The 27528-nt window shown below is 41.7% G+C and overlaps 4 protein-coding genes across 6 annotated transcripts in view; 2 read left to right on the plus strand and 2 right to left on the minus strand.

Annotated features, from left to right (window-relative positions):
- Positions 1 to 3150, plus strand: part of itih6 (inter-alpha-trypsin inhibitor heavy chain family member 6) — a 12338-nt gene extending 9188 nt beyond the window's left edge. Inside the window, exons 12-17 of the mRNA XM_048241333.1 lie at positions 1 to 7; positions 385 to 405; positions 778 to 822; positions 955 to 1068; positions 1555 to 1923; positions 2202 to 3150. The exon at positions 1 to 7 is cut by the window's left edge and continues 59 nt beyond it. Of these exons, the coding sequence (XP_048097290.1) occupies positions 1 to 7; positions 385 to 405; positions 778 to 822; positions 955 to 1068; positions 1555 to 1923; positions 2202 to 2479 (834 nt within the window). The 3' untranslated portion in view covers positions 2480 to 3150. The remainder of the gene's footprint in view (positions 8 to 384; positions 406 to 777; positions 823 to 954; positions 1069 to 1554; positions 1924 to 2201) is intronic.
- Positions 3151 to 4063: 913 nt separating this feature from the next.
- On the minus strand, positions 4064 to 9462 carry gdi1 (GDP dissociation inhibitor 1). The gene is made up of 11 exons (XM_048241336.1): positions 9158 to 9462; positions 7712 to 7819; positions 7111 to 7210; positions 6827 to 6961; positions 6500 to 6698; positions 6195 to 6326; positions 5618 to 5717; positions 5305 to 5476; positions 4850 to 4994; positions 4578 to 4632; positions 4064 to 4252 (listed from the first exon to the last, which is right to left on the minus strand). Exons 1-11 carry the CDS (start codon positions 9200 to 9202, stop codon positions 4100 to 4102), a joined length of 1344 nt encoding a protein of 447 aa, XP_048097293.1. The 5' UTR covers positions 9203 to 9462; the 3' UTR covers positions 4064 to 4099.
- A 717-nt stretch (positions 9463 to 10179) lies between these two features.
- Positions 10180 to 17140, plus strand: atp6ap1b (ATPase H+ transporting accessory protein 1b). Its single transcript, XM_048241334.1, has 10 exons — positions 10180 to 10336; positions 10711 to 10837; positions 11242 to 11316; positions 11912 to 12102; positions 12223 to 12254; positions 12357 to 12442; positions 12754 to 13007; positions 13838 to 13888; positions 14014 to 14251; positions 14860 to 17140. Exons 1-10 carry the CDS (start codon positions 10212 to 10214, stop codon positions 15064 to 15066), a joined length of 1386 nt encoding a protein of 461 aa, XP_048097291.1. The 5' UTR covers positions 10180 to 10211; the 3' UTR covers positions 15067 to 17140.
- A 244-nt stretch (positions 17141 to 17384) lies between these two features.
- On the minus strand, positions 17385 to 26871 carry LOC125293433 (complement receptor type 1-like). Of its 3 annotated transcripts, XM_048241338.1 has the most exons (12): positions 26727 to 26871; positions 26159 to 26250; positions 25764 to 25955; positions 25353 to 25452; positions 24893 to 24969; positions 24598 to 24774; positions 23119 to 23295; positions 22357 to 22413; positions 21793 to 21858; positions 20515 to 20553; positions 20340 to 20381; positions 17385 to 18123 (listed from the first exon to the last, which is right to left on the minus strand). In XM_048241338.1, exons 2-12 carry the CDS (start codon positions 26247 to 26249, stop codon positions 18092 to 18094), a joined length of 1050 nt encoding a protein of 349 aa, XP_048097295.1. In that variant the 5' UTR covers position 26250; positions 26727 to 26871; the 3' UTR covers positions 17385 to 18091. The 3 variants fall into 3 exon arrangements, with proteins under 3 accessions (XP_048097295.1, XP_048097296.1, XP_048097297.1); XM_048241339.1 differs by lacking the exon at positions 21793 to 21858 and having other exon boundaries at positions 26727 to 26870; XM_048241340.1 differs by lacking the exons at positions 21793 to 21858; positions 22357 to 22413.
- Positions 26872 to 27528: the final 657 nt, after the last annotated feature.

Below are 27528 nucleotides of genomic sequence, written 5' to 3' on the forward strand. Positions count from 1 at the left end.
GAGGCCTGTAAGTACCCAATATTGATCTATATTTGCAGACATTTTGTTTACGTTTGTCATGTTGTAAAGCCAGAGGAACCGAGGAACATTACATTTCAATACTACATTTCCACATTTCTATAAAAAGGGTGCTAAAGGACACTATGCTTGTGGCAGATGAAGTCTTAACTGTAGCTGTGCTATGGCAATGCACTTGAGACCTGACTGTATAAATCTGTGTTTGCTTAGCTGCTTGCGTGAAATATACCTCTGAATGAATGGTGCAACTTCCTGAACAAATCTCTCTCTGTTCCCTGTGTGTGTGTGTGTGTGTGTGTGTGTGTGTGTGTGTGTGTGTGTGTGTGTTGGCGTGTGTGTGTGTGTGTGTGTGTGTGTGTGTGTTAGGGGACCAGAACGCCTCTCTGGGTGAGTGTGTGTGAGATGTAGCCGCTCTCCTGCCGTGCCCCCTACTCATTGCTCTAGCTGTTTATCCACCAAACACACACACACACACACGCAGAGTTCATAGCTAAAACACAACACACAAAAGAAATTCTACAATTCGCAGAAGCTAAACTATGGAGCTGATCACTAATCAATAACACAGGCGGGTGAATTGAGAGATTCCTTCATATTGAACCCAATTTCATGAAAGAGTAGGCTAATTCTTGCATTTCATTTTTCTACATGTGTATTTTGTGAGTAAATTGTATTCAAATGCACTGTAACAGCATATATGTGTGGAAATATAATATCGATAATGGCTCAGTAATCACACTTTTATTAACTGATCCACAGACAGCCCAACTACTCTCAGCTCTGTCAGAGTTTTCTCATCCTCAGGTAAAATATGTACACACATAGATTTATACATTCATCATTCACACAAACACATATATACAGAGCTGCTCATAATCAGAAGCAAGTGTGTGTTGGATGGCAGACTGATGCTGTGTTTGCTCCACGCTGCTACAGTGGACGGAGATCCCCACTTTGTGGTGCAGCTGCCCAAACTGCAGCAGAATCTGTGTTTCACCATCGATGGCAATCCCAGTGATGTGCTGCGACTAGTGGAGGACCCAGAGAAAGGTCTGAGGACATGCAGACACAGACACACACACACACGCACATTTACATATACAACACAGACACACAGACTCACACACACACACACACACACACACAGACACACACACACACATTTACATATACAACACAGACACACACATACACACACACACACACACACATTTACATATACAACACAGACACACACACACACACATACATACATACATATACAACACAGACACACACTTCAACAGTATGAACAGGAGGACCCAAAGAAAGATTTGAAGACACGCAGACACACACACATACAGTATACAACACACACATACACATATACAGTGTTTATATTGAATTTCCCCTTGGGGATCAATAAAGTATCTATCTATCTATCTATCTATCTATCTATCTATCTATATACTGTACATACACACACATATACACACACACTTGGAGTAAGCAGAGCTGTGGTAGTGTGTTCAGTATGTTCTCTTTGGTCATTCTCAGGCATTATTGTGGACGGACGTCTTTTCCTGGCCCCTTCCAAACAGGGTGTGGAGGACCGCACACGCACCTACTTTGACCAGATCACCATGACAGCAGCAGGCTACTTCCTCACCATGACTATGGATGCCATTGCAGTCGAAAAGGATGAGCTCGTGATCCTGCCGACCAATCGGTCAGGTTCAGTGACGCGGCCAGGCCTGAGGGTTGTTATGGACACCCATGAGGGATGCTGGGTGGAGGTGGGTGGAGACGTACGCTTCTTGGTGCTCTTCCATCACTACCATCACCCCAGCTACTTGCAGATGCCACACCTGGGCTTCTACATCGCTAACGGCCGAGGCCTCTCCGCCCTCACGCAAGGGCTGCTGGGTAAGAACTCATTGGCTCGCTAGTTATTCACTAGCAGGAAGGATGGTCATGCCGCTGATGATATTTTCACTAAATGATCTATACACAAGATACAGGTGGTCATCAACAAAGTTTTGCCTTACCCTAGTATGTTAAAGAAACTACATACACATCAGACCCTTTCTGACAATAAGCAAGAAAGGTTGGGAATGATGTTTAATTTTGATGACATCCATGTTTAATCCTTATTTTTGTCTTACGCCTCATGCATCTTTGTCTCGCTTCCCTCCCCCACCCAGGTCAGTTCCAGCACATGCACCTGGAGGTTGTGCCGCTGGGGGGTGACGACGCAGACGTAGCCCAGCAGAGGCATCCGAGGCCGGGGGCAGCTGCGGTCGGGGAGCCCTTGGGCCTCCTCAAGCTCGGGGACCTGCTGCTGGCCGTCTCCCTGCAGGACAAGCGGCTGAAGGACTCGGTGGGCAAGAGGCACGACGCCCAGTGCTGGGTGCTGCCCAAGCTACTGGTGGAGAGGCTACTGGGACACCCGTACGACAGCTATGTGGTGGAGCGTGTGTGAGGGGAAGCTGACACTGTCAGACCCCAGGGGGCCAGGAGCTCACAAAGCGGGGAGGGGGGTGGCAGTGGGCATGTGGGGGCACCAAAAATGACCGTATGAAAGGACACTGGGACATTACAGTGCTCATGGACACATATGCTGCTCATACAGGCTTACATACAACACTATGTATCCACTCCTCCTTGGCCAAAGATAGAATGTAAGCCAGAGATATGCAGAGGGTAAGATAGAGTGAGATAGAAAGAGAGGAAAGCAACAATGAGGAAGTGTATATGGCACAAAAAGACAGGGTTGAACTATTGGGGAGGTTAGCGGTGACATGGAAGTACTTAGGTTGGGTGTAATGGATATGGGTCTGGAGCTTTAGTCTGCTGTCATGGAGAATGTAAAGAAGCTCCTACTTATCAAATGCGTAGGTTCTTCAAAGGCATGTTCCACATCTCCACCTCATCAATGACCATCTGTTGACATTTGTAGCGTCAGTGTTATTGACCAGGTTTGCATAAATGTGTATCTGTATAATACGTTCTCAAGGAAACAAAGAGAATAGAAGCTGTTCATATCTTAAACCCAAAGGTCACAGCTCAAGCCCAAAAAGAAATACACTCCTTATCAAAATGTCTTTGTAACATTTATATTTAACATGTATAAAGGTTTTGTTACCATATTCAGTTATTTATCCATGACTATATTTCTTTGGTCAATTTATTTCTTATTTCCAATTAATTATTTCACTGGACACTAGCGATTTTAAAAACTCAGATGAAGTCTAATCTTGAATATAATCTCATAATGGATGGGAATAACTCAACAACATAGAAATAAAGAGCACAGAGTACATCATACTATTTTAATAGTTTAATTTAAATAAATAAACTTATTGAGGAGAGACAACATAGTGGTGAAGTGACACTTCCCTAACATGTGGCAGCTAGGCCTTTCAGATTAGAACAATTACATCTGGCTCCAAAACGGAACGAGTTATCACTACCATTACTCCGAGGTGAGCTGTGAAAGAGTTTAGAGAACAATTCCGAGGCCACAGAGTTCCACAGGAAACATTTAAAAAGGAAGTGTGTGTTTGTGTTAGGCGATGACAGACACATTGATGCTAAATGCAAGTATGAAGCAAGGCCAGCAAGTAAGAAGTGATTTAAATACCTAATGAAAGGGAAAACTTGCATATCGTGTTTTTAAAAGCAGTGATGAACCAAAAGAGTCCTCGAGACTGCACAAGCACAACTCTTTCTCACACACACACACACTCTCTCTCACACACACACACAGAGGCAGGAGGAGGGCAGCGGTGGCAGACCGGCGGTTGTATAGAGTGTGATGACCAACGGCTGAACCATTGTATGAGTGCAGTGTGTGAGACAAGTGTGAGACAAGCTGACTGATGAAAGGTGCCTGAGGGAAGAGGGGGACTGATATCACTAATCCTTCTAGAACATTCCATCTCGTCATCCAATCAGAACTCCAACCCAGTGGACCACAGCCCTCATGGAATCTCATAATGACCTGAATCTCTCCCCCCCCCCCCCACCTCCACATCTTCTGTGGCGATCCAGTTTGAACCCTCGACACCCCCCCCCCTCCTCCACTCCAGGCCCTCCTGTCTTACTGCTCATCCTCGCCAAACACATCATTTTGTTTACGCTTCATATTCTCGAAGTCAAAGTCAGTTCCTGTCATGCGCTTGTAGATGTCCTTGATGTCGTTGCAAGTGGTCTCAAAGTGGGTGGTGGCGTCATAAGCCCCCGAGGCAAAGATCTGCCAAGTAAACACATGAAACACGCTTCTGTAATATCAAACCACCTCACTCTGTAATGTGATCAGAATGCCAACTCTAAAATGCCACGTCAAAACTGTTTCAATCTCTAAATATACCGCACATGGTTCACTGGTCACCAGGCATCTCTATTAGGTATCTTAAATACTTCATCTGTTTCATAATCTCATCAATACACCTGATCAATAGAAAGAATATCACATCTTTTCAGTGTCAGGTAAATCTACTGTCAGATCTGGTTTTGAAGCCTCTTAAAAGATGATATTGAGTAAGTGACTATACTGTGTCAATGTCCTCCAAACCCACCTGGCTTTCGGTTCCATCATCAGTAGGCTCATACAGATCACTGATGGACACAAATCTGTAAAGACACACATGAACACACATTCCAGTATAACACTCTGCAGATAGGAAGTTACCATATAATGTTTTACCTCTTTAAAAATACTATATGGAATGTGGTTGTGACTATATGACTGTGTGTGTGTGTGTGTATGCCGGCATGCGCCTTTGTGTGTGTGTGTGTTTGCATGTGTGTCTGTGGGGATGCAGGAGACTGCCAGTGTCCGGGCACTGACTTCTGGTCAATAGGCTTGAGCAGGTCCAGTGCTGGCTCCACTTCAGCCTCAGGGGAGTCGGTCTCCACGGTGGTGCTGACGATGGCTATGTACTTCCCCTGAGCCGCCACATTATGGGCATACGAGATCATGCACACGTAGATATCTGTAAGGAGGGATTACATCGATGATCACACACACACACACACACATAAAAAGACAGACAGACACACACGCGCGCGCACACACACACGCACACACTATCCCTATTACTGAAGCCTATTATGTACAGTACATAAACACACATGAATACCTGAAGAAAATCAAACCACACCACTGTATCCTGTGGACATGCATACTTATAAGTGTTCTGTCCTCCACATAATGCTCTTACTTCAGGTGGTGACTGTTATTGGACACCAGTGCCTGCCCAGATCCCAGAGCCCTGGCCCAGTGGTGGTCTGCCCCCTACCCACCTGAGGAGCGGTTGACCTGGTTCTGGGGGATGATGATCTGGCAGGAGTTGGCCTCGTTGGTGTTCTCGATGGGATGGCTGAGGATGCAGATGACGCGGATCACCTGGCCCACCTTCTGGACACGTTCTGGGATGTAGCTGGGGTCACAGATGAGCTGTTTGCAGCGTGCCACCTAGTGTCCACATTGAGAAGTGCAGCAGTGAAAACAGCATCACAAAAGGCCAGTTATAGTATACACCTACTGACTATACAGTGCCACCTGCAGGTGGACTGAAGTCAATACATCATCAGTACTAGGTAGGGGATTTATTACCTCTCCCTCGGACTTGACCCCCACCACGTGCCCGCCTTCCATCACAATCTCCTCCACCGGTTTGTTCAGCATGTAGGTCCCTCCATAGATTGCACTTAACCTTACCAGACACAGCAGAACACAGACACAGTCTGTGACACACTCACTTTCAAACATTACCATTGACCTGAACAATTATGAGACCACTTTTTTTACCCTATTCAAGTTACACTTAGGTCTATTACTTGCAGTTTACTACTGGTTTTGTTATAGCTATGCACTAGTTGTTTTAAAGGTGCACTATGTATCCTATTTTATGAAAGAAAAATACTTTGGAAATTAGAAAACTAATTCCAGAGACAGAGTAAAAAATAGTCTGGTGCAATGTATGCATCTTATTTCAGGTGATATCTTGAAGCCTTTGTTATTTTACAGAAGAGATCAAACCTAAGTCATGCATTCTAGAATGCACACCCATTTTATTTTCAGTAATAAAAGCTACACCCTTAGTTCTAGTAAGTTAAAAGATTGTCTACACGGTGTGTGTCTGTGCATCAGGTATGCGTATGAGTATGGTGATAAGTTGGTGTGAGCAAACCTGGCAAAGCCCTGTGGAAGTTCTCCCAGCCCGTAGAGTGGGTAGAGATAGGGACTCTTCCCATAACGAGCCAGAGACTCACTATACAATTTGATACGATTTATGGTCTCCAGGCAGGGCTGCTCAAGGTAACTGAGAGAGAGAAAGAAAGAAAGAAAGAAAGAAAGAAAGAAAGAAAGAAAAAGAAAGAAAGATTGACTAAGATCTTCATTGTTAAAACTATAAGGTTCACCAGCTATGAACAGATAGAGTATGTAATAACATAACCGTAAAGCTAAAGTGTTGTCCAAGCATCACAGCCATACTCATCAGTTCTATAGAGAGCCAGGGCGTGTCCCGTGAAGTCCATGACATCCTGGCCCAGGTCAAACTTTTTGTACACCTCCCCCATTGTGGTGCTTTTGGGATCAACCCCTTCAAAGGTTTTGGGGTCGTTCTCATCAAAGTTGGCCACAAAGACCAGGAACTTCCGGAACCTTCTCTTCTCAAACATTCCCATAAGGTCTATGAAAAAAAAAACAAGGAAATAAATTAAGGTTCTGTACAGAATATTAAAGCGCTTCACAAAAGATACTTGAAATAGTACATCTAAATAATGATGTATGCAAACATTTGTCAACAGAGTTGATTACTTGAAGCGAGTGCCTCCGCTTCAGTTGAGGGGACTTTATAGATCTTCCCCCCCTTATACACAAAACTCCCCTCCACCACTTTGAAATCCAGATATCTGGTCACTTCTGTATAGAGCAGCATCTTGACAAGCTGGCCTGAAATAGAAGGAATAGAAGGAGAATTTGTTTCAAACAATCATGGGACCTCTAAAAAAAATAAATCAACATTCATTCATTTTGCCTGACTGCATTGAATCAATGCTATTCTGTTCATGAAAAAGAACAAGCAAAAGGCTATAGGTCACCATTTGCCATTAGAAATTTAGGGATCAGATCCACGTTCCAATCCCTTCCTCTCCCCATACAGTCTGGGGGGCTGTCTGGTAGGTCGAAGCGTTTGTACAGCTGGGCAAGAAGATGACAAGAGAGACAGCAGCTAAATCACAGAGACTGTATTCTTACATCAGTTTTGGAACGTTGTATCATGGCACTCTCACAATTGAACTGCTATGAAGGGATAACTGAAGAAATATATGACAACCCAAATCTGTCTAGACAAACATGATGGCCAGTGCTACATTGGACTAAGCGGTATATGCCCTCTCCTTCACACCAAGTGATAAGACAGCACAATGAGCACTTTAGACGTAGGCTACATCTTTGAAATTGTTTTAATTCTTGTTATTATCTTATTATAGTGTTGTTTTTACTGTAATGACTAATGTACTCTTATTGTTGTAGGCAAGAAGATGGGACAAGCACTGTAATTTTCATTTGTATGGATGAAATAAACTTGACTTGACTTGATATAAAAGAAATGCTTGTGCTATTACAGCATCATAAGGAACTGTCTGAGTGAAAGTGATCAGAAGACTATCGTAGGTGTGGAGTCACGTCTGGGTGTACCTCCTCCAAAGGAGTGATGGAGGAGCTCTCTCCTCCGTAGTATGGGTTTCTGTCCATGTGCAGCACCTTCTTCCCATTCACAGACATGATCCCAGAGAGGATGCACTCCTACACAACACAAGGAAGTGAAGGACATTACATCATTCATTCATTCAGAAAACACCAGCTTTAGACTATAAGAGATATTTAAAATATCCTACTTAACACATCAAAAATATGTCTATACTTGGGACAGGGGAGCAACATTTACTGTCATGGTATTTTATGTTTTCATACCACTCGTGTACGACTATATGACATATTCCAAGCCATGACCAGTCAATACTGGAACATGACATGCAACAGCCTATAGAGAGTAGCTTAAGTTTTGGGTCAAGTTTTGGTTAAGTTTTAAGTTAGTAGTTTTGGGTAGTTTAAGAGGGGTCTAAAGACATTCCTATTCAACATATACTTAGTTGTTTAAGCGCTTATGTGTTATGATTTGTATAATGTTGTTTTATTTTAATTGGGCTGTTAATTAATTTGACATTATTGTGTTTTATTGATATTCTCCTTAATGTAGTCTTAGCATGTCATTGTTTTTATATTATTGATTGAATGGACATTATTGTTTTATTACTGCCTTTCCCCTTTTTTTCCATTGCTTTTTATTAGGCTATTGATTGAATTGTTTTGTATTATAACTATGCTCCTTATTATATTTGACTTACATTCTAATCTGTTCCCTGTTCAATTTTAAATATTATTATGTTGTTTTGTATTTATGTGTGGCCTTGGACAAAGGCGTCTGCTAAATCCATAACCATAACCATAAGTTTTGTCTATGCCACATAAATTATTTACACGACGACCATTTTCAATTCAAGTAACAATAAATCAGCATAGCCTACCACACTAATAACACTAACAACAACGACAAAAGCACATGTAGGCCTACTGCTCTTTTATTTACCAAGGGCTATTGGTGTTATAACTTCTGGTATTTTTCCTGGGTCTGAACATCTGGACAAAATAGCCTAACTGTTCACAAAACATCAATGAAGAAAACTGGCAGGATATTCTATACAAAGGCTACAGCCCTGTTACCTGAAGCCTTTCGTTAACATGAAACCCTGATAAGAACAACCAATTAATTTTTAATCAGGTTTACGGCCGACTTTTACCAACAAATAGCGCCTGTGTTAATACAACAGTCTTCTCGGACGCCCTGAAAAAAAGGACAGATGTGTGGTTAGGCCACCATGACGAATGATTCTGAGATCTGGGAAAATGCTGGCTCATCATGCTTGCGCATCAGTACCGACAGGCTCCTTACGACCGCTCCTCTTCTCCCGCTGCGAGAGGCCCATTCTAGGCGGCTAACCACAACATCCATAAAAGCATTCAACGACAAATATCATGACATAGCCTATCACCAAATAGTGATATCGCAAACAACACACTCACCGTAAGTCCAGTTCCTAGAACGATCACATCATATTCCTCATCCATGTTGGTTCCAGTCTCGTTTTTCTTTGCAACTTAATTCACTAAAATGTAATATCCCAAAATAAAACAAACCCTTTTGTGATGCAATCTTCTACTTTCGAGTATTAACCCCGTCTATTTTCACCGTAGGCTATAACTGCCAGGAAGCATCAATGCTTTTTATTAGGCCTTTTAAATTGATGTAACATGCATTTACTGATGGGTGTTAACAGCGGCTGCTGAGGACACCCAAAGATGGCCCGAGCCGAACAACTATTGCAATCAACGCTGATACATTCGCGCCATAAAATAGTGCACAATAAGCGCCCACAAAATCGTCCTTCTTTCCAATGACACTAGAGAGCGAACACTGTTTAAAACGTCGTAAAGACACGGGTTGTTCCTGTAAGCATACAACATGCAAATATCTGTAAAGTAAAAACAAACAACAACAACCTCAGGCATCACAAAATGTTTCCACTTTCACTGTTGACAGTGATATCATTCCGCATACAACATTGGTGATTCGGCTGTGAGACAGCAGCAGTCATACAGGTGCGGTGAGCTGAGCTGAGCGTGTTCAAGCCCGCAGATGTTACTATCGTGCGGTAGTCAGTAGAGTAGACTAGAGACAAGTTGGGTTTAAATACTTGCAATCTAACCATACAGAAGTCTGCTCTTATACATTATGGAATAACAGCACTTATATTTAAAATAAAAGGAACAATAGTTTAGAATAGTTGTAGAAAATAGTAGAAACATGCAATTCTCTCGCGTATGTCATTATATATAATCAGAACAAACAATTTTGACTTTTCGTGTCTTCCTAAACTCTGTAATATTGCAAACGAAACGCAAATTGTATATTCTGTTGGATAATGAAAGGTTTAGTCGCTGCTGCCATCATACATAACGGTTATTCACAAATGTGGTACCAATGCAGCACTAAAACAGGATAAGTGTGAACATACCCGAGACCAAGTGGATCACATGATTGTCTGCTGCTCACGTTCACGTGACACTGGTAGCGAAGATGGCGGAAGTGAACATGTTAAACAAGAGTTCTCTCAGCATGACACTTTCTCCCTTATTATTTGCCTGTTTATTAATTAGCTGCTGTTATGGGCAAGTACCACTTGTTATGTGGGCAAGCGAAGGGTAAGGAATATGCTTTAACAACGTTATATTTTGATTGGCATGTTTTACTACTAAATCAGAACGGCAGTCAGCTGCTGCTGTGGCTAAGGTGCTAGTTCGTTTTGAAGTCAGTCTTATTGTCCTTAACGATGTAGTACAGTTTTACTCTTGTTCATTTTGCCAAATTGAATAGTGTGAACGTGGGCTCTAGACTTTCATCTAATGATTTCGGGATGACCACGAGTTGTCTAACATAAGGACTGGACGTAACTAAGAGGATGATTGTACACGATTATTGCAATGACTTTTATTATATTGTTTGTGTTTTTCCTTGTAAACATTATTAAGTTCGTGTTTAGAAATACGATTGTCTATTTGTTTTGTCTATCATTCAGGAATACTCTGCCATCTCTGGACCGTCCTACTGTTGGCAAGATGATGTCCGTAGATCAAGTAAAGTCCATCTTGACGTCTGCTCTGGCCACCGCGCCGCACACTGTCCTGCTGTTTCTACAAGACAAAGTAAGTATATCTCACTCTAACTCAGACTTACTCCCACCCATCTCATCTCTAAAGTTGCTATAGGTGTTTTTATTTTTTATTTTATTCTATTCTATTCTATTTTGGTTTGGAAAATGTGTCTCACTTGGCATCTGGAACTTGTAACTCAAGCCAAGTAGTATATTTGAAGTGGAATTATACTCCAGTGGTCAGATGACCGGTTGATGTCACCTCTGTCTGTCTAGGGAGGGGGGTGGTGAGAGCTAGCTGTCATATGAATTTGAACCACCTGCTCACTTCTTCTTTCCTCTGAGCAGTCAGCTTGCATTTTGTTTCCGAACATTTATGGATCCCCAGAATTGCATCAATTACTTACGGAAATTTGGGGAAGTGAGTAAATGTGATGTGGTTTTCCCACCTTCTAGTTGAGCATGGAAGACTTCACAGTGTATGGCGGTGTGTTAGGAGACAAAGAGGACGGAGCCTTCCCCAACCTCCAGGTGAGTCAACATCACCTGAGTCTTGTCATGTGATGAGGGATGGAAAGTGTGACTGAGCAGATGTATGTTTCATTAGACTTAACTAAATGCAGGTTGAGAAGATGGCATTGGGCCTACGGTTTAAAAAAATAGTTGAGAAGTGCATAAGGAACTTACATGAGCTGCAGAGTCCGACTTTACATCAGAAGTTGCTTAGTGCTCCATTAGTTTTTAGCGCCCCATTCGTTTTTAGGACAACCATTTCAGGGGCAGTGGTAGCATAGTGGCTAAGGAGCTGGGCTAACATGCTGTAGCCTAAAATGTTGTGGGTTCAATTCCTGGTTTCCACTCTTGTGCTCTTGAGCAAGGCACTTAACCCCTAATTGCTCTAAGGACATTGGCCCAGTAATATAATTGATATATCTAGTTGCTTTGGATAAAAGTGTCTGCTAAATGAATAAATGTAAATGTAATATATATATATATATATATATATATATATATATATATATATATATATATATATATATATATATACATATACATATACATATACATATATATATACATATATATACATATATATATGTATGTGTGTGTGTGTGTTTTTAATCAGGCATGCTTGAAGGTAGCCTCCTCCCCACTGGTCTTGCCCAGTTTAGCCAGGGGTGTGGCTGCAGAGGTGCCTGCTCTGCTGCAGGATTCTCTAGGCACCTCGCCACTCTACACTGACCTCTCCAGCCTGGCCCAACAGAGCCTGGCCAGTGATCCCGCCCTGCTGGTCATCGGTCTGCCTTACAGCTCAGGGTAATGTGTGTGTGTGTGTGTGTGTGTGTGTGTGTGTAAATCATTTAAACAACAGGGAGTTTTGCCCACAAACACCATGTGGCATGTAGATCTGAAATTATGCATGTTTCCATACTACAGGCCCCAGACAAAGAAGGTCCTTCATCAGAATGGTGAGTGTCTACTGTCCCTTGCTATTCCTTATGAGTGTTACAGTAAAGTCATTGTTGTTGCCAATGAATTGTCTAATTGTGGTCTGTCCTGTGTTTGCCCAGATGAGATTATAGGGAAAGTGCTGCAGATCATGAAGACAAAAAATGTGCCATACACAGCCATCTACACCGGCCTCCAGCCCTCCCGGGTAGGTAAACATAGCAGCCTTCACCTCAGACAGACAGCAAGTACGCTGACACTGCTGCCATCATTAGTATCCTAACCGCACCAGTTGCGGTCTCTTCTTAAGAAATATGTACACATGTAGTTTATGTTGTTTGGCAGACCCTTTTGTCCAAAGCGATGTACAGTATTATGTTTATGACAACACGCTTTCTACTAGCCTTCCTCTGCATACCCATATCTCTTTGGTCTATTCATATTCTCATATTATTCTTTCCATTGTCACACCTCTCCTCTCCTCTCCTCTCCTCTCCTCTCCCCCCTCTGACTCCCCAGGTGATTGAGGATACCTCTGTGATCATTGAGCCACTGGTGAGCCGCTCCTTGCTCCAGTCCCCAGAGCCTGGAGTGAAGCCCCCGGTGGTGTTCAACGGCACTCAGGGCCCCTGCATTCTGCTGTGGGCAGACAGCCTGAACGTCAGCTTCTCGCGGGCCAGCGACTCCCAGTGGATCACTGTGGATTTGGCTCCCCTCACCTTCACTCCCGCGGTGTCTCTGACTGGATCCTCGTGCAGTGATAACTCATCAGTGTGAGGCCCGAACGCTAGTTTGCTTCAATTCAGAAATCGGGGGCATTTATGTCATGTACTTGAGAGTGTCTGGTTTCCATAGGTTTTGAAGTAGTAATAATATAGTAGTGTGGTGCATGCATTCCCACAGTATTTATTGGGGTTCTTGGTATTGATTCAAAAGTATTGATCCTACAATGGGAAACCATTTTTACCCTGGCTTTGTTGAAATTGAGTTGTTGTCTCGTCTCCTCCGTCATATGTAAATCTTGGACTTTAAAAATGACCACTAAGAAAACAGGCAAATCTGAACAAAGACAGACTGTGACACAAATATAGACTGTGATGCAAACCATCACACTTTGAGCTGGGGATTCAGGAAGAAGTAGCTGGAACCTATTGTGAACTGGCTTTGGCTGTAAGGCAGCCAATCAGCTTAAAGCCCACTTAACTATTCATGTGGGTGCCACATAACCATGAGGGGGCGCTAGATATCTGCTAAAATGGGCCGTTTTATTCTCGAAAACCTCATAGGGTTGTAAATGGGCTTGTAAAATAGCATCTAAGCATGCTTTTGACAGAACAAAATAGTATACTTTCTATGTTAACTTTAGGGAACAAAGGTAAAATACTCATTCATCCATTCTTTGTCCTCTTTAAAGAATCAGCATTAGAAAGCAAATTTCTGACATGCTGTCAGATTATGGTATTCATTGTGGCAGTATTTCCGTACAGTGAAAAATGTCTTGTGTACAATTCAACATCTTCATTGGAAATGTCTTTGATGAGGTCTATGGGTTGTGGGTCAACTTCAGACAGCTGTGTGATGTTTATGTTTTTGTCTGTTTCAGCCTTGTACTCAACTACAACAACGTGCTCGGCTTCACCACCTTTACACTGACGTGAGTCCTGCATTACAAGGGTGCATGTGTGTATGGCACTTCTGGGTGCATGTGTATGGCACAATATTCTGCACTTCTACAGAATTCTGGTTATCTTTAACATTTACTTCCTGTGTTTTTTGCAGATTTGTCATGACAAAGCGTTACTTCCCTGTATCGGCGCGGAACTGGACACTGGTGGAACAGGTCAGGCTGGGCTACGACGGGGGCCAGACGGCCACCTTTAACGGCAGCAGGGGCATCTACTCACCGGCCGAGTATTCCTTCCACTGCCAGATGGTCAGCAGCAACCGTGACCCACTGTTGGTACCCCACAATTCAACGGTCGCCGAGATGTGGCGCGTCCAGTTCACCGACTTCCAGGTAGAGTTGGAGTGGAGCACCACTGGATCAGCACACTCTGACCTATATACACACACACACACACACACACACTAACCTACACTCAATGCATTGATACTAATACACATGCTTATATCCTTATCAGTATACACTGTTGAAATTGCACAATTACACAGACACACACAGACACAGACACATGCAGACAGGTAGTAAAATTATGTCCTGCACATGTAAGGCATCACATGACATCACATCACAAGCCAGTATGCACTGACACTAACAGACAAGCATAAATCCCTATAAGCAAACACTGGCAAAGTTTAATTGTTTTCACACATACAAACCCACACACACCCCTAGACAGTAAGTTCCAAGTTTATTGTCATGTGTAGTAAGAATACAATGAAATACTTTTACTCTGCCTCTCTCTGCCTTACAGTACATAAAAGACATACCCTCTCAAGTACCAACATAGAGAGACACAACACAACATTCAATAATACAGTTCAATAATGCAATAAAATAGTTAATATTTAAATGTCATTCCTCATTTTTATAATTTGCCTTGGGTAAAAGCTTCTGCTAAATTAAATGTAAATGTAAATATTCTAAAATGCTGTTTGCTTTAGATCCAAGGCTTCAACGTCACGGGGAACTTCTCCTACGCCAGTGACTGCGCGGGCTTCTTCACGCCAGGCATCTGGATGGGTCTGCTGACCTCTCTGCTGATGGTTCTCATCCTCACCTACGGCCTGCACATGATCATGCAGCTGCGCACCATGGACCGCTTCCAGGACCCCAAGGGGCCCAGCATCTCCGTGCCCCTCAGCGAGTGAGCGTGTGGCGGTGGTGCTGCTCTGGCTCTCCCCTCCCCTCGTCCCCTTCTCCCTTTGCTCTGTTTTAAGTGTCTCCTAGACTTCTCTCTCGAAGGGCCCTTTCATAGGCTATTCAAAAGCTACATGGATGCCAACGAATCATGTTTTCGAGCTAAACAAGAAGTGTTTGATGCATATTTGTGTAGCAAAATGTGTCATCCAGATGTTTGTGACGTGTCTTAAATGCAAGTGCCGTTTCACACATTTTTGATAGGGCCGCGTAGTCCATGTGCCTTGTGTAGGCTGCGGAAGGGCCTGTAAACACCTTTGTGAGCCTTGTGGATACAACTGTGTCCGGATAGTTTGTGTAGACTATGAAATGGCCCTTGTTGTTGTTGTTGTTGTTCTTCTTCTTCTTCTTCTTCTTCTTCTCTCTTGATTATTGGGTTCACTCTGGATCTGTCTTTCTCTATGTGAATGTTCTTTTGCCACATGCTGTAAACTGGTATGAGGACAGTTGGAACCCAATGTTACAGTGTCCACCTGTGGATCATTTCATTCCTAGACCCCAAACTCGATACTCCTTCCTTCCTCCACCAGATTGATATTTAATTAATGTCTTTGTGTGTGTGAGAGAGAGAATGGCTATAATTTTAGTTTTTTTAGTGTGTATGTACCCAGTGTAAAGTCTGTGATATCATGTCAAAATGCACTGTCAGAATATTTAATTTATACGTATGAAGATGAGATATGCAGCCTGTTGCCTGTGCCTGTCGTCAGTCTGACCCCTTCTGAGTGGGCAGCTCTTTCTGTTTCCCTGGTAACCCTTACTCAGAATTTTTTTTTTGTTCTGTTGTGTCCACTTTTCCACCTCGAGTGCCTGCAGGTCCGCCTGTTCGTCTTACCCCCATATTTATGTCACAAGTGCATTCAGCTTTACATTGTTCTGCTTTGCCACCTGTTTTACTGATGGCCTGCCTTATCTTCTTACTGAGTGCCAAATTAGATTCACTGTGTACGACCATATAGGCATTGAGGTGACCTCACAAGCATTCGTGATGTCAGCTAATAGCTGAATCAATCAATGATGAGTCAAAGCATCTCAGCTGCTTTAGGAGATGCTCCACTACCAGTAGTTTTATATGAATCCTGTGGAACGGTTTCACTGTTGTGAATGTGGGCTGATGGCTAAGATATTTTTCAGGTGCCAAATCCTTCCCTGGAAGCTGTGCAATGTAACCCCATGGTAGGCCAAGTGAGGGTTGTGCCTTTACAGAGTAAACCACGTGCCTGTCTGACACTTGTACTGTGCGTTTTTTGGTCTTTGTCATTCGGAAAAACTTGCCAACTCCATTGTTTTGTGGGCCTGATTTAGCTTGAGAGTAAAAATATACTTATACACATTTAAATTTTCTGTAGTTGAGAAGGATCAGCAGTGCCTTAGATTTGTTAGATCCACATATACTGTACCTCTGGCAGCGTACCAAATATTAAGTGGACTTATCAGGCTAGATTGATCTTGTTTCACAGTCCACTGCCTATAGATTTGTGAATGGCAATGCACACATACCTGATTGCAGTAGCGGAGTAGTGATTGGGAGAATTCCCAGCCTGCCGGGTTGATAACTGTGATCTTAAAAAGGGCATGATATCGCTCTTTGAGTAAGTTCTTTGCTGCGCCCACCAGCAGCCTGGACTGTGTGATCACAGCCCCTCACTCTCACTCCCCACAGCCCTGGTAATAACGAGGTCATAACTTGAAATGCAGGTTATGAGATAACGTAGGAGATGGGTACAAACTACTGAAGATTTAAATTGAAATAACCCCTACCCTCCCATTGGGAACTTGAATTCTCCTGGTAATATTTAGTGCTCCACTCTGCCCCTTGCACATACCTGATTATGTGTGTAATTTATAATGTCTCTTCCACTGGCTTAACCCAAGCTCTGGAACAGGCCTTTGTGACTGACAATGACAACAGCTGTGATTGTGCCTTCTGTATTTGAGATGTAATATTGGTACAAACATCATTCCAGTTTGTTCATTAGGACTACTAGAGCTAATAAAGTGCATTTGATGTTTTTTGAAAAAGTTTTTCCATGTCACATTGATTGTAGTGTCATATGAACAGAATCACCAGATGTATATTGACATAATAGGGACAACTACGGTTAAGTTACATACCTGTAAGACTAGGACAGACTTACTCTGAAGTCATTATAGGAAATGCCCTCTTGAATGCCCTGTACCACTATAAATGCTGGCATCAGTACGATCTTTTGAAATCTATGAAGTCACAACGCTGTAGATAAGATTTGACTGAACAGATAATGAGTGGTTGTTTTTTGAAAGCAGTGCTTTTATTAGTCATTTTACAAGTGGTCAGGTGAGCACAACAATACTGTTCCTTCATATGGCACTATATACTGTAAATTATTTATCTATTTTAAAAAACAAAATTTTTCCAACTCAGAAACCCAAACTTAATGTAAGTGTAAAATGAAAATCTAAAATGTGATAACTGTGTTTGAGCCCTGCCCTTTCCAATAAATAATCATTTAATCAAGAATTTAACAATTAAAATGAACAATTTAAGTAAATTAAGTTAAACATTTAAAGACAATCCATATAAATTTCAACAAAAGCATTTCATTCTTACACCCCTTTTCAATAAATTATAATTATTTCACCAATAATTTAAACAATTAAAACTAAACGTTTAACTTAAAACATTTTACTTAAATTGTATGTTAAAGACAATCCATATAAAATTTCAACAAAGGCATTTCACATTCTTACATTTAACATTTTACACATACCACCACCCCCACCCAAAGGCACAGTATCTGATAGACAGGACCTCAGTGCAATTCAGTATTTAAAGGTAATTTATCTAAGAATCAAGCAGAGTTCAGACAGAGCCATCTCTCAGAAGCTCAAAGCTGGCAATACTTGAAGCAAGGGCGGTCCTGGAGTCCATTCTCACACAGAGCCAGGAAACACACCAATCATCTCTTTCCTCTCAACTCCATAGTAGGAACAGGCTTACTGGATCAGAGAGAATAAACCATTTTGAACTGAAAGGAAATGCAAGAGGGACAGAATGTTAGTTACACAAATATAGACTGAGTCTGAGGACCAACATGTCTGTTTACAAGCTGTCCATCTAAGAACAGTGCACAGTCTACTGTGTAATACATGCGTCTGTATGGTTGGAAGAGTAACCCAGAGGCGTTCACTTGAATTCCAGAGAAAACAGACTGAAATCAGTTCATGTAGACTGTTTATCATGTCAACTTCAGCTCTGATAATAAAATGGCTGGTTGGAAGTGGATTTGGCAGCCTGCTGCAGTTTCATGACGTTCAGACATTTCATGAGGAAGGTCATAAGAGCTTTATTAAGGCTATCAGTACTGCTTTACAGTGGGAAGGAGACTGGATTCTGTATACTCAGCTTGTTCTTTCCTTTAGCCTAAACACCTCGCAATTCTCTATGCAGGAAAAACTCTGCTAAACCTACCATATTCTAGCCTAGAAATCTAGACGCACCCTAGCGGCAGCAAATGTGATGTGGGTCTGGCTTGTCAGGCTAACTGTATTGCACAGTAACATTAAAAACACCTCAATGTTGAATGAATGGACATGCCTTAAAACATTTTAAGCACTTATCTAAGACTTGAGAGGCTTTGTGAGATAAGACTGTTTCAAAGCTAACACTATATACACAGTGTTCAGTAACTGTGCAAAAGCAACCAGATCCAGTTTCAGATCTCAAGATAGTGTAATCAAAGATTGTTAAGGCGGAGCAAGATACTTCGTCGTAGTTCATGTCTATGGGCGCGAAATGGGGATCGAATCCTGTCTGCATAAAGAGGCGTGTCGATGACGCATTGACGAAGCCGTGACGTTGCAACCGCCAACAGCAGCTGCATAAATAACCGGCGCACACCTGATATAAGGTTGATTTTTCTCCAGACTGGAATGCTCAAAAATGCTAAAAATGTACCTGAAATGTTCAGAAGGGTTTGAGGATCATGAAAACATGCCCAAAATTCACATTCCTAAGTCTATAGAACCAAGACCTTAGCATATGTGGTGAAATTCTGAGCTATGCCCATAGACTTCAATGGAGCAGTCGCTGCCTCTGCTCTGCATAAAGGGGGATTTTGACCCCCCGTGCGATCCGGGTTCCCGGAAGTGGCTCCTGATGAAACATCTTGCTCCGCCTTAACAATCTTTGGTGTAATCCTTTATGGCAAAATACCAATGCAACCCTGCCTGTATGCGTGTTGAAACTCTAAGCAGGACGTGGTGATTTAGTAACAGAGTGAGCTCAGTAGCTACCCCCCACTCATGGAGACCAGGAAACGACAACCTCACTAGGAAATGACAACCTCACACAGACAAATGAAACCAGGCCAACCTACCAAACCAAACAACCAAAAATACCTGCTCAGGCAAACGTTCCACAGAAACTTAAGTTGTGCAACGTCAATTGCTGAATGATACTAAGAGCATTTTCCATGTAGCCATTGTTGTTGGTTGCACAATGACACTTCCGAGGAGAGGTAACCCCACTGTCAACTTAAGAAAGGCCATCGTTGACCATCACCATAGAAATATGTGCACTAAGCACTTCTGCGGATACACAGGAGCACAAGCAAAAAGAAAGTGCCTAATCTATACAGCAAAGAGTCCTGTAAACCAGCATGTCTAGTACAAGCCTGTGTATAGGCTTGTTGACATAGGCAGATACAAATGGAGATTTGTGCAACTCTGTAGTGTCAATTGGCTTATGGTGTGAGACCTGCCATGCAGTTTCTATAACAACAGAAACATAGAACTGCTCAAAAGGAAAGAGTTGAAATGGTGTCAAGAACCTGGTTCCCTGCCTTTAGACTCAAAAGCAAGATCTTTCTTTCATTAATGAGAATAATAGTATGTCCATCTGAAACAAACATATTTATGTAGATTAAAACTAGAGGTGCATGTGAGATCATATTGTGTGTTACATGTTACAAGTAAAAGTCCGCTGCTCAGTGTGTTGCTTATTTGGTGGTCACACCTACTGTGGGACATGGTATGTCTTTACTCTCTGCTAGAGTAGGTGAAACTGGGATTGGTTTGAATGCTCAGACAGCATTAGCCATACTTATTACTAATCATTTAAGTTTACATTATTTAGCATACTAACCTTTTAAGTTGACCTTAATTTACTATACTCAATGCTAACTATTTAAGTTTACTTTATTTAGTACACTTAATAATAACCACAAGCCACAAGTCCACTTACCAGCAACTCCCACCACTACTGCCAACACAATCCACAGAGAGTCTGAGGACAGAGAGGGAGAGATTCATCATCAGTTCCCCATTCTCAAGACAGGACTATCCTTACCCAACAGAATATAGTAGAGACATTTATACCTAAACAAACAACAAAAAGATGATGCTGAATGACAACTTACTATGGACATGATGAGTTGACCCTGCTCCGTTTTTCCCACCTTTTCCGTGAGAAAGGAACACATGTACACAGGTTAGAATGCTGTTCTACAAGGAACATATCTTAAGGCCCTCTGTGTTGAACTGAACATGAACAATATCAAATAATCCAATATGAGAAATATCAGATAAAATGTAGGATGCAAAACTATCTAGTTCCCTGTACAATCTGACAAGCATTCACACATTTTGGATGAGCTAAGCGTGAGCATGCATGTGAGGGCAGAGGCTTGACATGAGATGTGTGCCAGCTTCCCCTGCTCTGCTAATGCAATCAAATTAAGTGTTAGATGAGTTGGGGCTCTTAGCCGGGTACAAAAAAGGTAGCAAAAGAAATCCAGGGAAATGTATAATGTTAGTAGGTGGAGGGCCCACTACACGAGTCATAGCCAAACCAAATGCCTTAATTTCCAGGAAGACAAGACAATGGACACCAAATTACTCACAATATCGTCACCGTTCTAGCAACTTAATGTATTGTACAACCGCCCTGGCACTCCCCAGTTGAAAATGGAGTCCATGACTCAGTTTGGCAAAGGTGTTGAGACTGACTTGAGCTCAATAGCCAATCAAATTACATCCTCCCCTGCTTTGTGCTGATTAGCGTTTATGACTCCATCTGGACGACTGGTTGAAGTTTGCCTTTATTCAGAATTTTGAACATTAAAAAAATCTTTTAAATTTCTTTTCTTTTTTACCTATACCAGAGTTATACCAATGACTTTGTAATGAGGAGACAACACTCAAAGAATCCTCCATAGAAATGTATGAGGTTAGTTCGTAATGGCAATATGGCAGTTATCTACACAACTGGGGGGGCACGTATACCTCCACGTTCAGCTGAATAGGAAAGCACATTACCAAGATGACCGTCGAGTGGGGGACTTTGGTTATAAGGACTTTGCCTATGCCCTATACCCATACCAATCAGTTTTAGGTTCTATAGTTAGTAGGCCTATAGCTGCACAACTGATGACAACCGACAACGCAAATGTGTATGATATCCTCCCACAGAAATGATAAGCAAAATTACCTGGAGTCCACACGTAATAAAACAAATGAACAGCTAAATCAATTGTCTGCTTCTTAGCCTGCCAGACATGAAAACACCGATACCCTACACATGCACATCAGGCTTGGCTCTTTCTCAGCTGTTGGACATGCCCGCCATGAGTCTCTCAAACGTTTACTATTCAGAATCTGTAGGCTACACTGACAGCTGACAAAGCTGAGGACAGTACCTTCAGGTTTGGTGGATGCATTTGCTGAAGTTCTTGGGGTAGTTTTAGCAGGAGAGGATTGGCTCTCTACAAAAGTATAACATGCCATTAAAGTTTTTTAGGACTACAGGACACAAAAGACAGTCATAATACCTGACTAGTCCAAGTAGCAATGGTCAGGGTCAGGTATGATTGCTGTCTTCTATATCCACTTTGGCATTTGAAACCAGATATGAAGCCTGCCTTGTCTCTGTATGAACCCACCACCAAATATATATCAAATCAAGTCAAAAATCAAACATATTTGGGGTAAATCATTGCTGCTCTATTTGAGTTGATTAGTATCATTCTGATGATAATCTGAGTACATCTGATTGAAGAGCAGGATATTGTCTTAATCACTAGGCTTCTGCTGGAAATCTGGACCAAGCAGGCCACAATAACGGCTATCAATCACGAATCAAGTGTCCTACAGACACACCAGTTGATTGGCATTAGGGGGGGACTGTCCAGCAGAACTAGTCCAATGTCCCTCATGCTTATGAAAGTGGCAACCTGCGGGCGGCACTGGCAGCCGTATAGTACCTTTAGGTGTGGTGGTTTCCTTCACTGTCATTCGTGGGGTAGTGGTGGTAGGAAGTGCTATAAAAGTATATAAAATGTCATAAATATCTTGCATAATTCTCCACAACAGTAATCCTATCATCACAGCACTCTGCTTCCACAGAACTGAGGCAGCGGTCCAGGGCCTCACCCTCAGGAAGGTGACAGGAGAGCACATGATTCCAAAGGGCAGAGACAATAAACACAACTGGATTTAACTTCAATAACAGGCCAGTCGGACACCGGAACAGAGAGGAGCACAGTGATCAAAGGCTCATCACACACCAAAAAACATTTTTTAAAAATGATAAATGAAACCTAAAACACAGTGATAGTTTTGAAATCTTCAAAAAGAGTCAAGACTCATCTGTTTACCTTGTTTTAAACTACTTAATTTTCCTCACAAAGTTAGATGTTTATAGTTATTGTTCTATTTAGTATATTTATCTTTTTTTTTTATTTTTTTTTATTTACACCATATGACTTTATTATAAACAGTTAATTTTATGTTGATGTAATGTTTGTCAAACTTTGACAAAAGCATCCAAGAACCATAAACATAAAACCCTTAGTCCTACAGATGGATGCCCATCTACTTGATGAATAAAGGAGTTAAACAAAGATAGGAAAGAGAAGGGAATGGCAAGAGTGAGAAGTGGTGGCATGAATCATGCATAGCCAAGTGTGACACACAATCAAGAAAACTGAATTTGCACAACAGGTTGGACATTGCACATAGCTTACCTTCACATCTTGGAATTGCTGGAGACCAACCATTCTCCCCACAGACTATTCTGGCTTCACCAACCATCTTGAACAGTTTATGGCACTCGTACTCAAGGGTAGCCCCTTTGCCATAGGGACCGCTAGTTCCAAAAATACGTCTGGCATTTGATATGTTTGGCTTCGGGCAATCCACCACTGTGGGAGAGACACACTGCGTTATCAGTTATACAGTTCCAGACCATAATTTTGACGAGCATGTAAGCTTTGCATGCTCATGGATACTCTGTGCCCGGATGTAGATTTGTTGGCCATGACCCCAAAGTTAAAAAACCATGCCCATGTCAGAATATTTGACCGCTTAGTTAAAATATTCTGCATCATTACATTTCAACTATAATTCTAACATCACATAATTTTTGTTTAAAATACTGTATGTCGTGTGTACATACTGAAGAGAGATTTGAGTTTTAGGTCCACATGTTTTGGTTGAATAGGCTGCATTTGCCACATCTAGGGAGAGCTAACTGCTGCATATCTGCATCAATGATCCACAAAAATATTGACCCAAGAACAGTCACATAACACCAAGACAAACATGGAACCGCATGGTAGATTTGACATAAAAGGGTTTAAAATGACATACAGCCATAGGTGTCTAATACTTGACTTGACTAAAACTCTGGGTGAGGTCTGCTCGGCAGATGAGGGGTTAATTTGAACACACTCTGATTACTACTCTTCAGATGGTAAGTTTCCACTATTGCACCCATCTAAAAAAATGACAATAGAATTGTTTTAAGTAATCTGTCTTGACCGTGTCTGCACTATTTGATGCTTAAGGACAGAAGACACTGTCTGATTGTCCTCCGATAAAAATCCTTCAGACAGGGAGCATGTTGACACAAAACAGCTCCCCACAGTGACCCATTTTATTTCTCATTTGACTAATTCCAGCCACAGGCACAATCAAGTCTATAATTGCACATCAAAGTACACCAAGTTAAGGGCTGTCTGCAACAGGAATGAGAACTATGAATATATATAATATAATATAATATAATATAATATACTATATTATATATTATAATATAATTTAAAAAATAATGATAAAAGCATCCACACCTACTAGCAATAAGTCTTCTCCTCCAAACAATATTATTCTTAATGTTGCAATTGTTATCATTTATGTGTGGATGTAGTCATTCATATTAGCTAGAATTATACTTTTTGACGTTATTATAGTCATCGTTCTTAGTGTAAACGACCCATGACAGTCCTGTTAGCACTTGTTTACAAAACAACTTCAGTTAAGCTAGCCTCCCAACCCCAACAGCACAAGTAGTATCACACTGCTAATTCTGACTGAAAAAAATTATGGAGCACGAATGGCAAATGCAGTGTCCTACTTTTTATGCATTACGAGAACAGTGATATGGGGTACAAATACCTAGCAGAACTAAAAGTAAAGCTAGATATAAAGCTAGTGACAAAACATACATTTGCATCTGGGAGCTGCAGTCCATGTTCCATTCTGAGAGCAGTGTGTTTCAGGATTTCCAAATTGGTCGTACCCCTTATCGCAGACGTAGTGCACCACATCTCCAAACTTATACTCATCTGAGGTGGACTCAAGTTGACCATGGTCAATCTTTGGAGGAGAATCGCATTTCACCACTGAAGGGAGAGACAAAGTAGCTCAGAGGAGAGAAGAAAAGACTTGCAGAAAAGCTGCAACAGCACCACAATGGGGAAGAGGAGTGCCACCCCACTGGAAAAAAAAGGGCTTTCATACCTTCACAAACAGCCTCACGTCCACTCCATGTCGCATCTGCCAAGCATGTTCTCTGGCCTTCTCCCACCAAGTAGTGCCTTTAGAGTAAGCCACAAACACAACATATATGATTGACATATGATTGATATAAAAACATGTTGAAGGGCTCGAATACACTCATTACACACATACTGTACACAACACAATGTGCACGTGCACACGCACGCACACACACACACACTGTTTCTAAAAGACTGCCATTAGCAAGAAAAAAAACTTCTATTTACATTTTCAATGTGGGGGACAACTAAATGCAACATTTACTTCCTTCTGCCTGCTCCCTTCCTCTTCCACCAAATACAAACATCAAAACGGAAGAAATCTGAGACCTCGGAAATAATACAATGTAGTGAACATTCAAACAGGCACGCACACAACCACCATCACGCATACTGAACTTCAAAATAAAGACCGCACTCACCCCACATTGCAGATGGCTGTGACAACTGCACCAAAGTCAACTCCCTCAGGCATGTTATATACACCATTTTTCACTTCCCCTGGGTTTCCACAGGTCTTTTCTGGAAAATGTCCATAAACACAAAATCATAAAGCAATTATGAACTGAATTTCAGGAATTTCCTGCTCATTTCAAGTTCCTGGTCAATTTAGAGGTATTTTCAATCAGTTTGTAAAAACACACTAAGGGTCATTCTGAAATGATGGACCTTGTAGTCAGCCTTTCATGCATTTTTTAATCTAGAAATTAGCACTTAACTGTCTTTTCTTTTTTTCAATTTCATTGCCAGGTCGCCAATATTAAGGCTTCCTGTCAACAGGTAACTTCAAATGTTTATTAAGCTGGCATTAACACGTCGCGATGTGACTTTACTTTTACAGGTGAAATCCTTTGGGTTTGGGTTCCACTGGCCGCCCTGACACACCACCGATCGCGACCCTGATGCTGGCTGGTACCCAGGAAAACAACTGAATCTTACAGAAGAATTTTCTGGAAAACTGATTAGCGAGCTGTGATCCTCATGTAAAACAGCATTTTCACTGGGGACTGGCTTTGTACATTGTCCTGTAGCAAAATAAGAAGGGGGCAAACCGGCCGGTCATGTAGATAATGGTTGGACGTTCTTTAACATCCAAATGAACAGTTTTACATTTTGTAAGAAAATTTGTCTAAAAAAAATAATGGACAAAACCAATCGTTAGTGACATACGTCTGATAAACTCATATTTAACAATATAGAATTCCAAGATACCGAACATGGATCGTACCTTGTATTTGCAGGGACAAAAGGCATACAATCCCCACACATCTCCAGATTTTAATGAGCAACATTGCACTTTTGTCCTCACTTCTCCACATGCTAGTCGAAATAACAATAAAAAGAAAACGTAACAGTTAACGCAGTGATGAACCTGCCGTCTTCTTGAGTCTACATGAAGCTGACCAAGACATCCAGTGTCACCAATGTGTTACAACACGTTACAGATTATTTAGAGATCAGTGGTCACGTAGCTAGATTCTATGATGTTAGCTAAAAACAGACATAGCTAGCCTAATCCTCACAGCCAAGGCCAAACTGCCGACTAGCAACACCAACAAAGACGATGGCCATGGGTTGAATACAGGGAACAGTAGCCCAATGTATTCCCAAAAGGCTCCAAATTGGCTAATTTAACCTACTAACAGGCTAACTGCATTCTTATCTTTAAGCCTGCGGGCAACTTTGAAAGATACATCAATGACAGCTTGCTACGCTGCGTAATATTTAGCTCGTTTAGGCATCACGACAGCTAAATACAGTAACCATGCAAACGTTTTTCCCAATTTAAATCTTACCTTCCCCTTCCAAGTCGTCAAAAAATGTACACAAGGGATATGGAGACGAGGCAGCTTCAAGACTGAAGCAGAGACTGAAGTAAATCATCTAACCGCGTGTCATTGTCCGTCCAACCATGCCACGCCCCTGCAGGGATGACGCTCTTTTCACTGTGCTGATGATCATTTATTTTAGCAGACGTTTTTTTTCCCCAAAACACAAAAAGCTACACAAAAATACAATATATATGGACAACATAAGTATCCTACGTGATATTACATATTGTTACATAGGTTGTTACATAGTTATAGGTAAAGCCTACTCAACATAATTAGGTTTTGTCCAAAATGTCTTTATGTCCAAACAGGCCTTGGTCTACTGGTGCAACACAAAAAAGTCTTTCAACTTGAAGTTGGGTTTGGCTGGTTAGTAATAAGCCTAATTGGTACTATTTGGATTTCACTGGGGGGAAAAACACACCATCTAACTTGCATGTCTTTGAATGACAAATTTGTTAAAGGACACACCCCTACCGCCAAGTCATAATCACCTTATAAGGCATATCACATCACATCAGTGTACAAACTAAAGTTTAATTTTTAACACATCATTACTCATTTGGCTTATGGGACAGTACATATTTCACAAATAAAATGTATTCATTAAACAGTTTATTGTTTGGAAACATCTGATTCTTTATTTAGAAGCAGGAGTGGCTGAGCGCAATAAGATTGCACAAGAAACAACTCACCACTGTTAGGCCACACCATTTCCTGTACCTGGCTGAAGACAGGGAAGCTGAAAGACACAACTAACTACTAC

This window comes from Alosa alosa, chromosome 4 (assembly GCF_017589495.1).
Source record: "Alosa alosa isolate M-15738 ecotype Scorff River chromosome 4, AALO_Geno_1.1, whole genome shotgun sequence".
NCBI lineage: Eukaryota > Metazoa > Chordata > Actinopteri > Clupeiformes > Clupeidae > Alosa > Alosa alosa.

What these genes read in the sequence shown, in the direction of transcription:
- gdi1 (XM_048241336.1), bottom strand. Translation starts at nt 9,202, where the DNA reads ATGGATGAGGAATATGATGTGATCGTTCTAGGAACTGGACTTACG. An exon ending in TAAATTTCTAATGGCAAATG is followed by an intron (nt 6,962 to 7,110) that starts GTGACCTATAGC and finishes CTTCTATTTCAG; the next exon opens with GCCAGCTTGTCAAGATGCTG. An exon ending in CTTCCACAGGGCTTTGCCAG is followed by an intron (nt 5,718 to 6,194) that starts GTTTGCTCACAC and finishes GTGTCTGGTAAG; the next exon opens with GTTAAGTGCAATCTATGGAG.
- atp6ap1b (XM_048241334.1), top strand. Translation starts at nt 10,212, where the DNA reads ATGGCGGAAGTGAACATGTTAAACAAGAGTTCTCTCAGCATGACACTT. An exon ending in GTTATGTGGGCAAGCGAAGG is followed by an intron (nt 10,337 to 10,710) that starts GTAAGGAATATG and finishes TCTATCATTCAG; the next exon opens with GAATACTCTGCCATCTCTGG. An exon ending in CCGGCCTCCAGCCCTCCCGG is followed by an intron (nt 12,443 to 12,753) that starts GTAGGTAAACAT and finishes CTGACTCCCCAG; the next exon opens with GTGATTGAGGATACCTCTGT.
- LOC125293433 (XM_048241338.1), bottom strand. Translation starts at nt 26,249, where the DNA reads ATGTGGAGAAGTGAGGACAAAAGTGCAATGTTGCTCATTAAAATCTGG. An exon ending in TTTGTCCCTGCAAATACAAG is followed by an intron (nt 25,956 to 26,158) that starts GTACGATCCATG and finishes ATTTTGCTACAG; the next exon opens with GACAATGTACAAAGCCAGTC. An exon ending in ACGTGAGGCTGTTTGTGAAG is followed by an intron (nt 24,775 to 24,892) that starts GTATGAAAGCCC and finishes CTCTCCCTTCAG; the next exon opens with TGGTGAAATGCGATTCTCCT.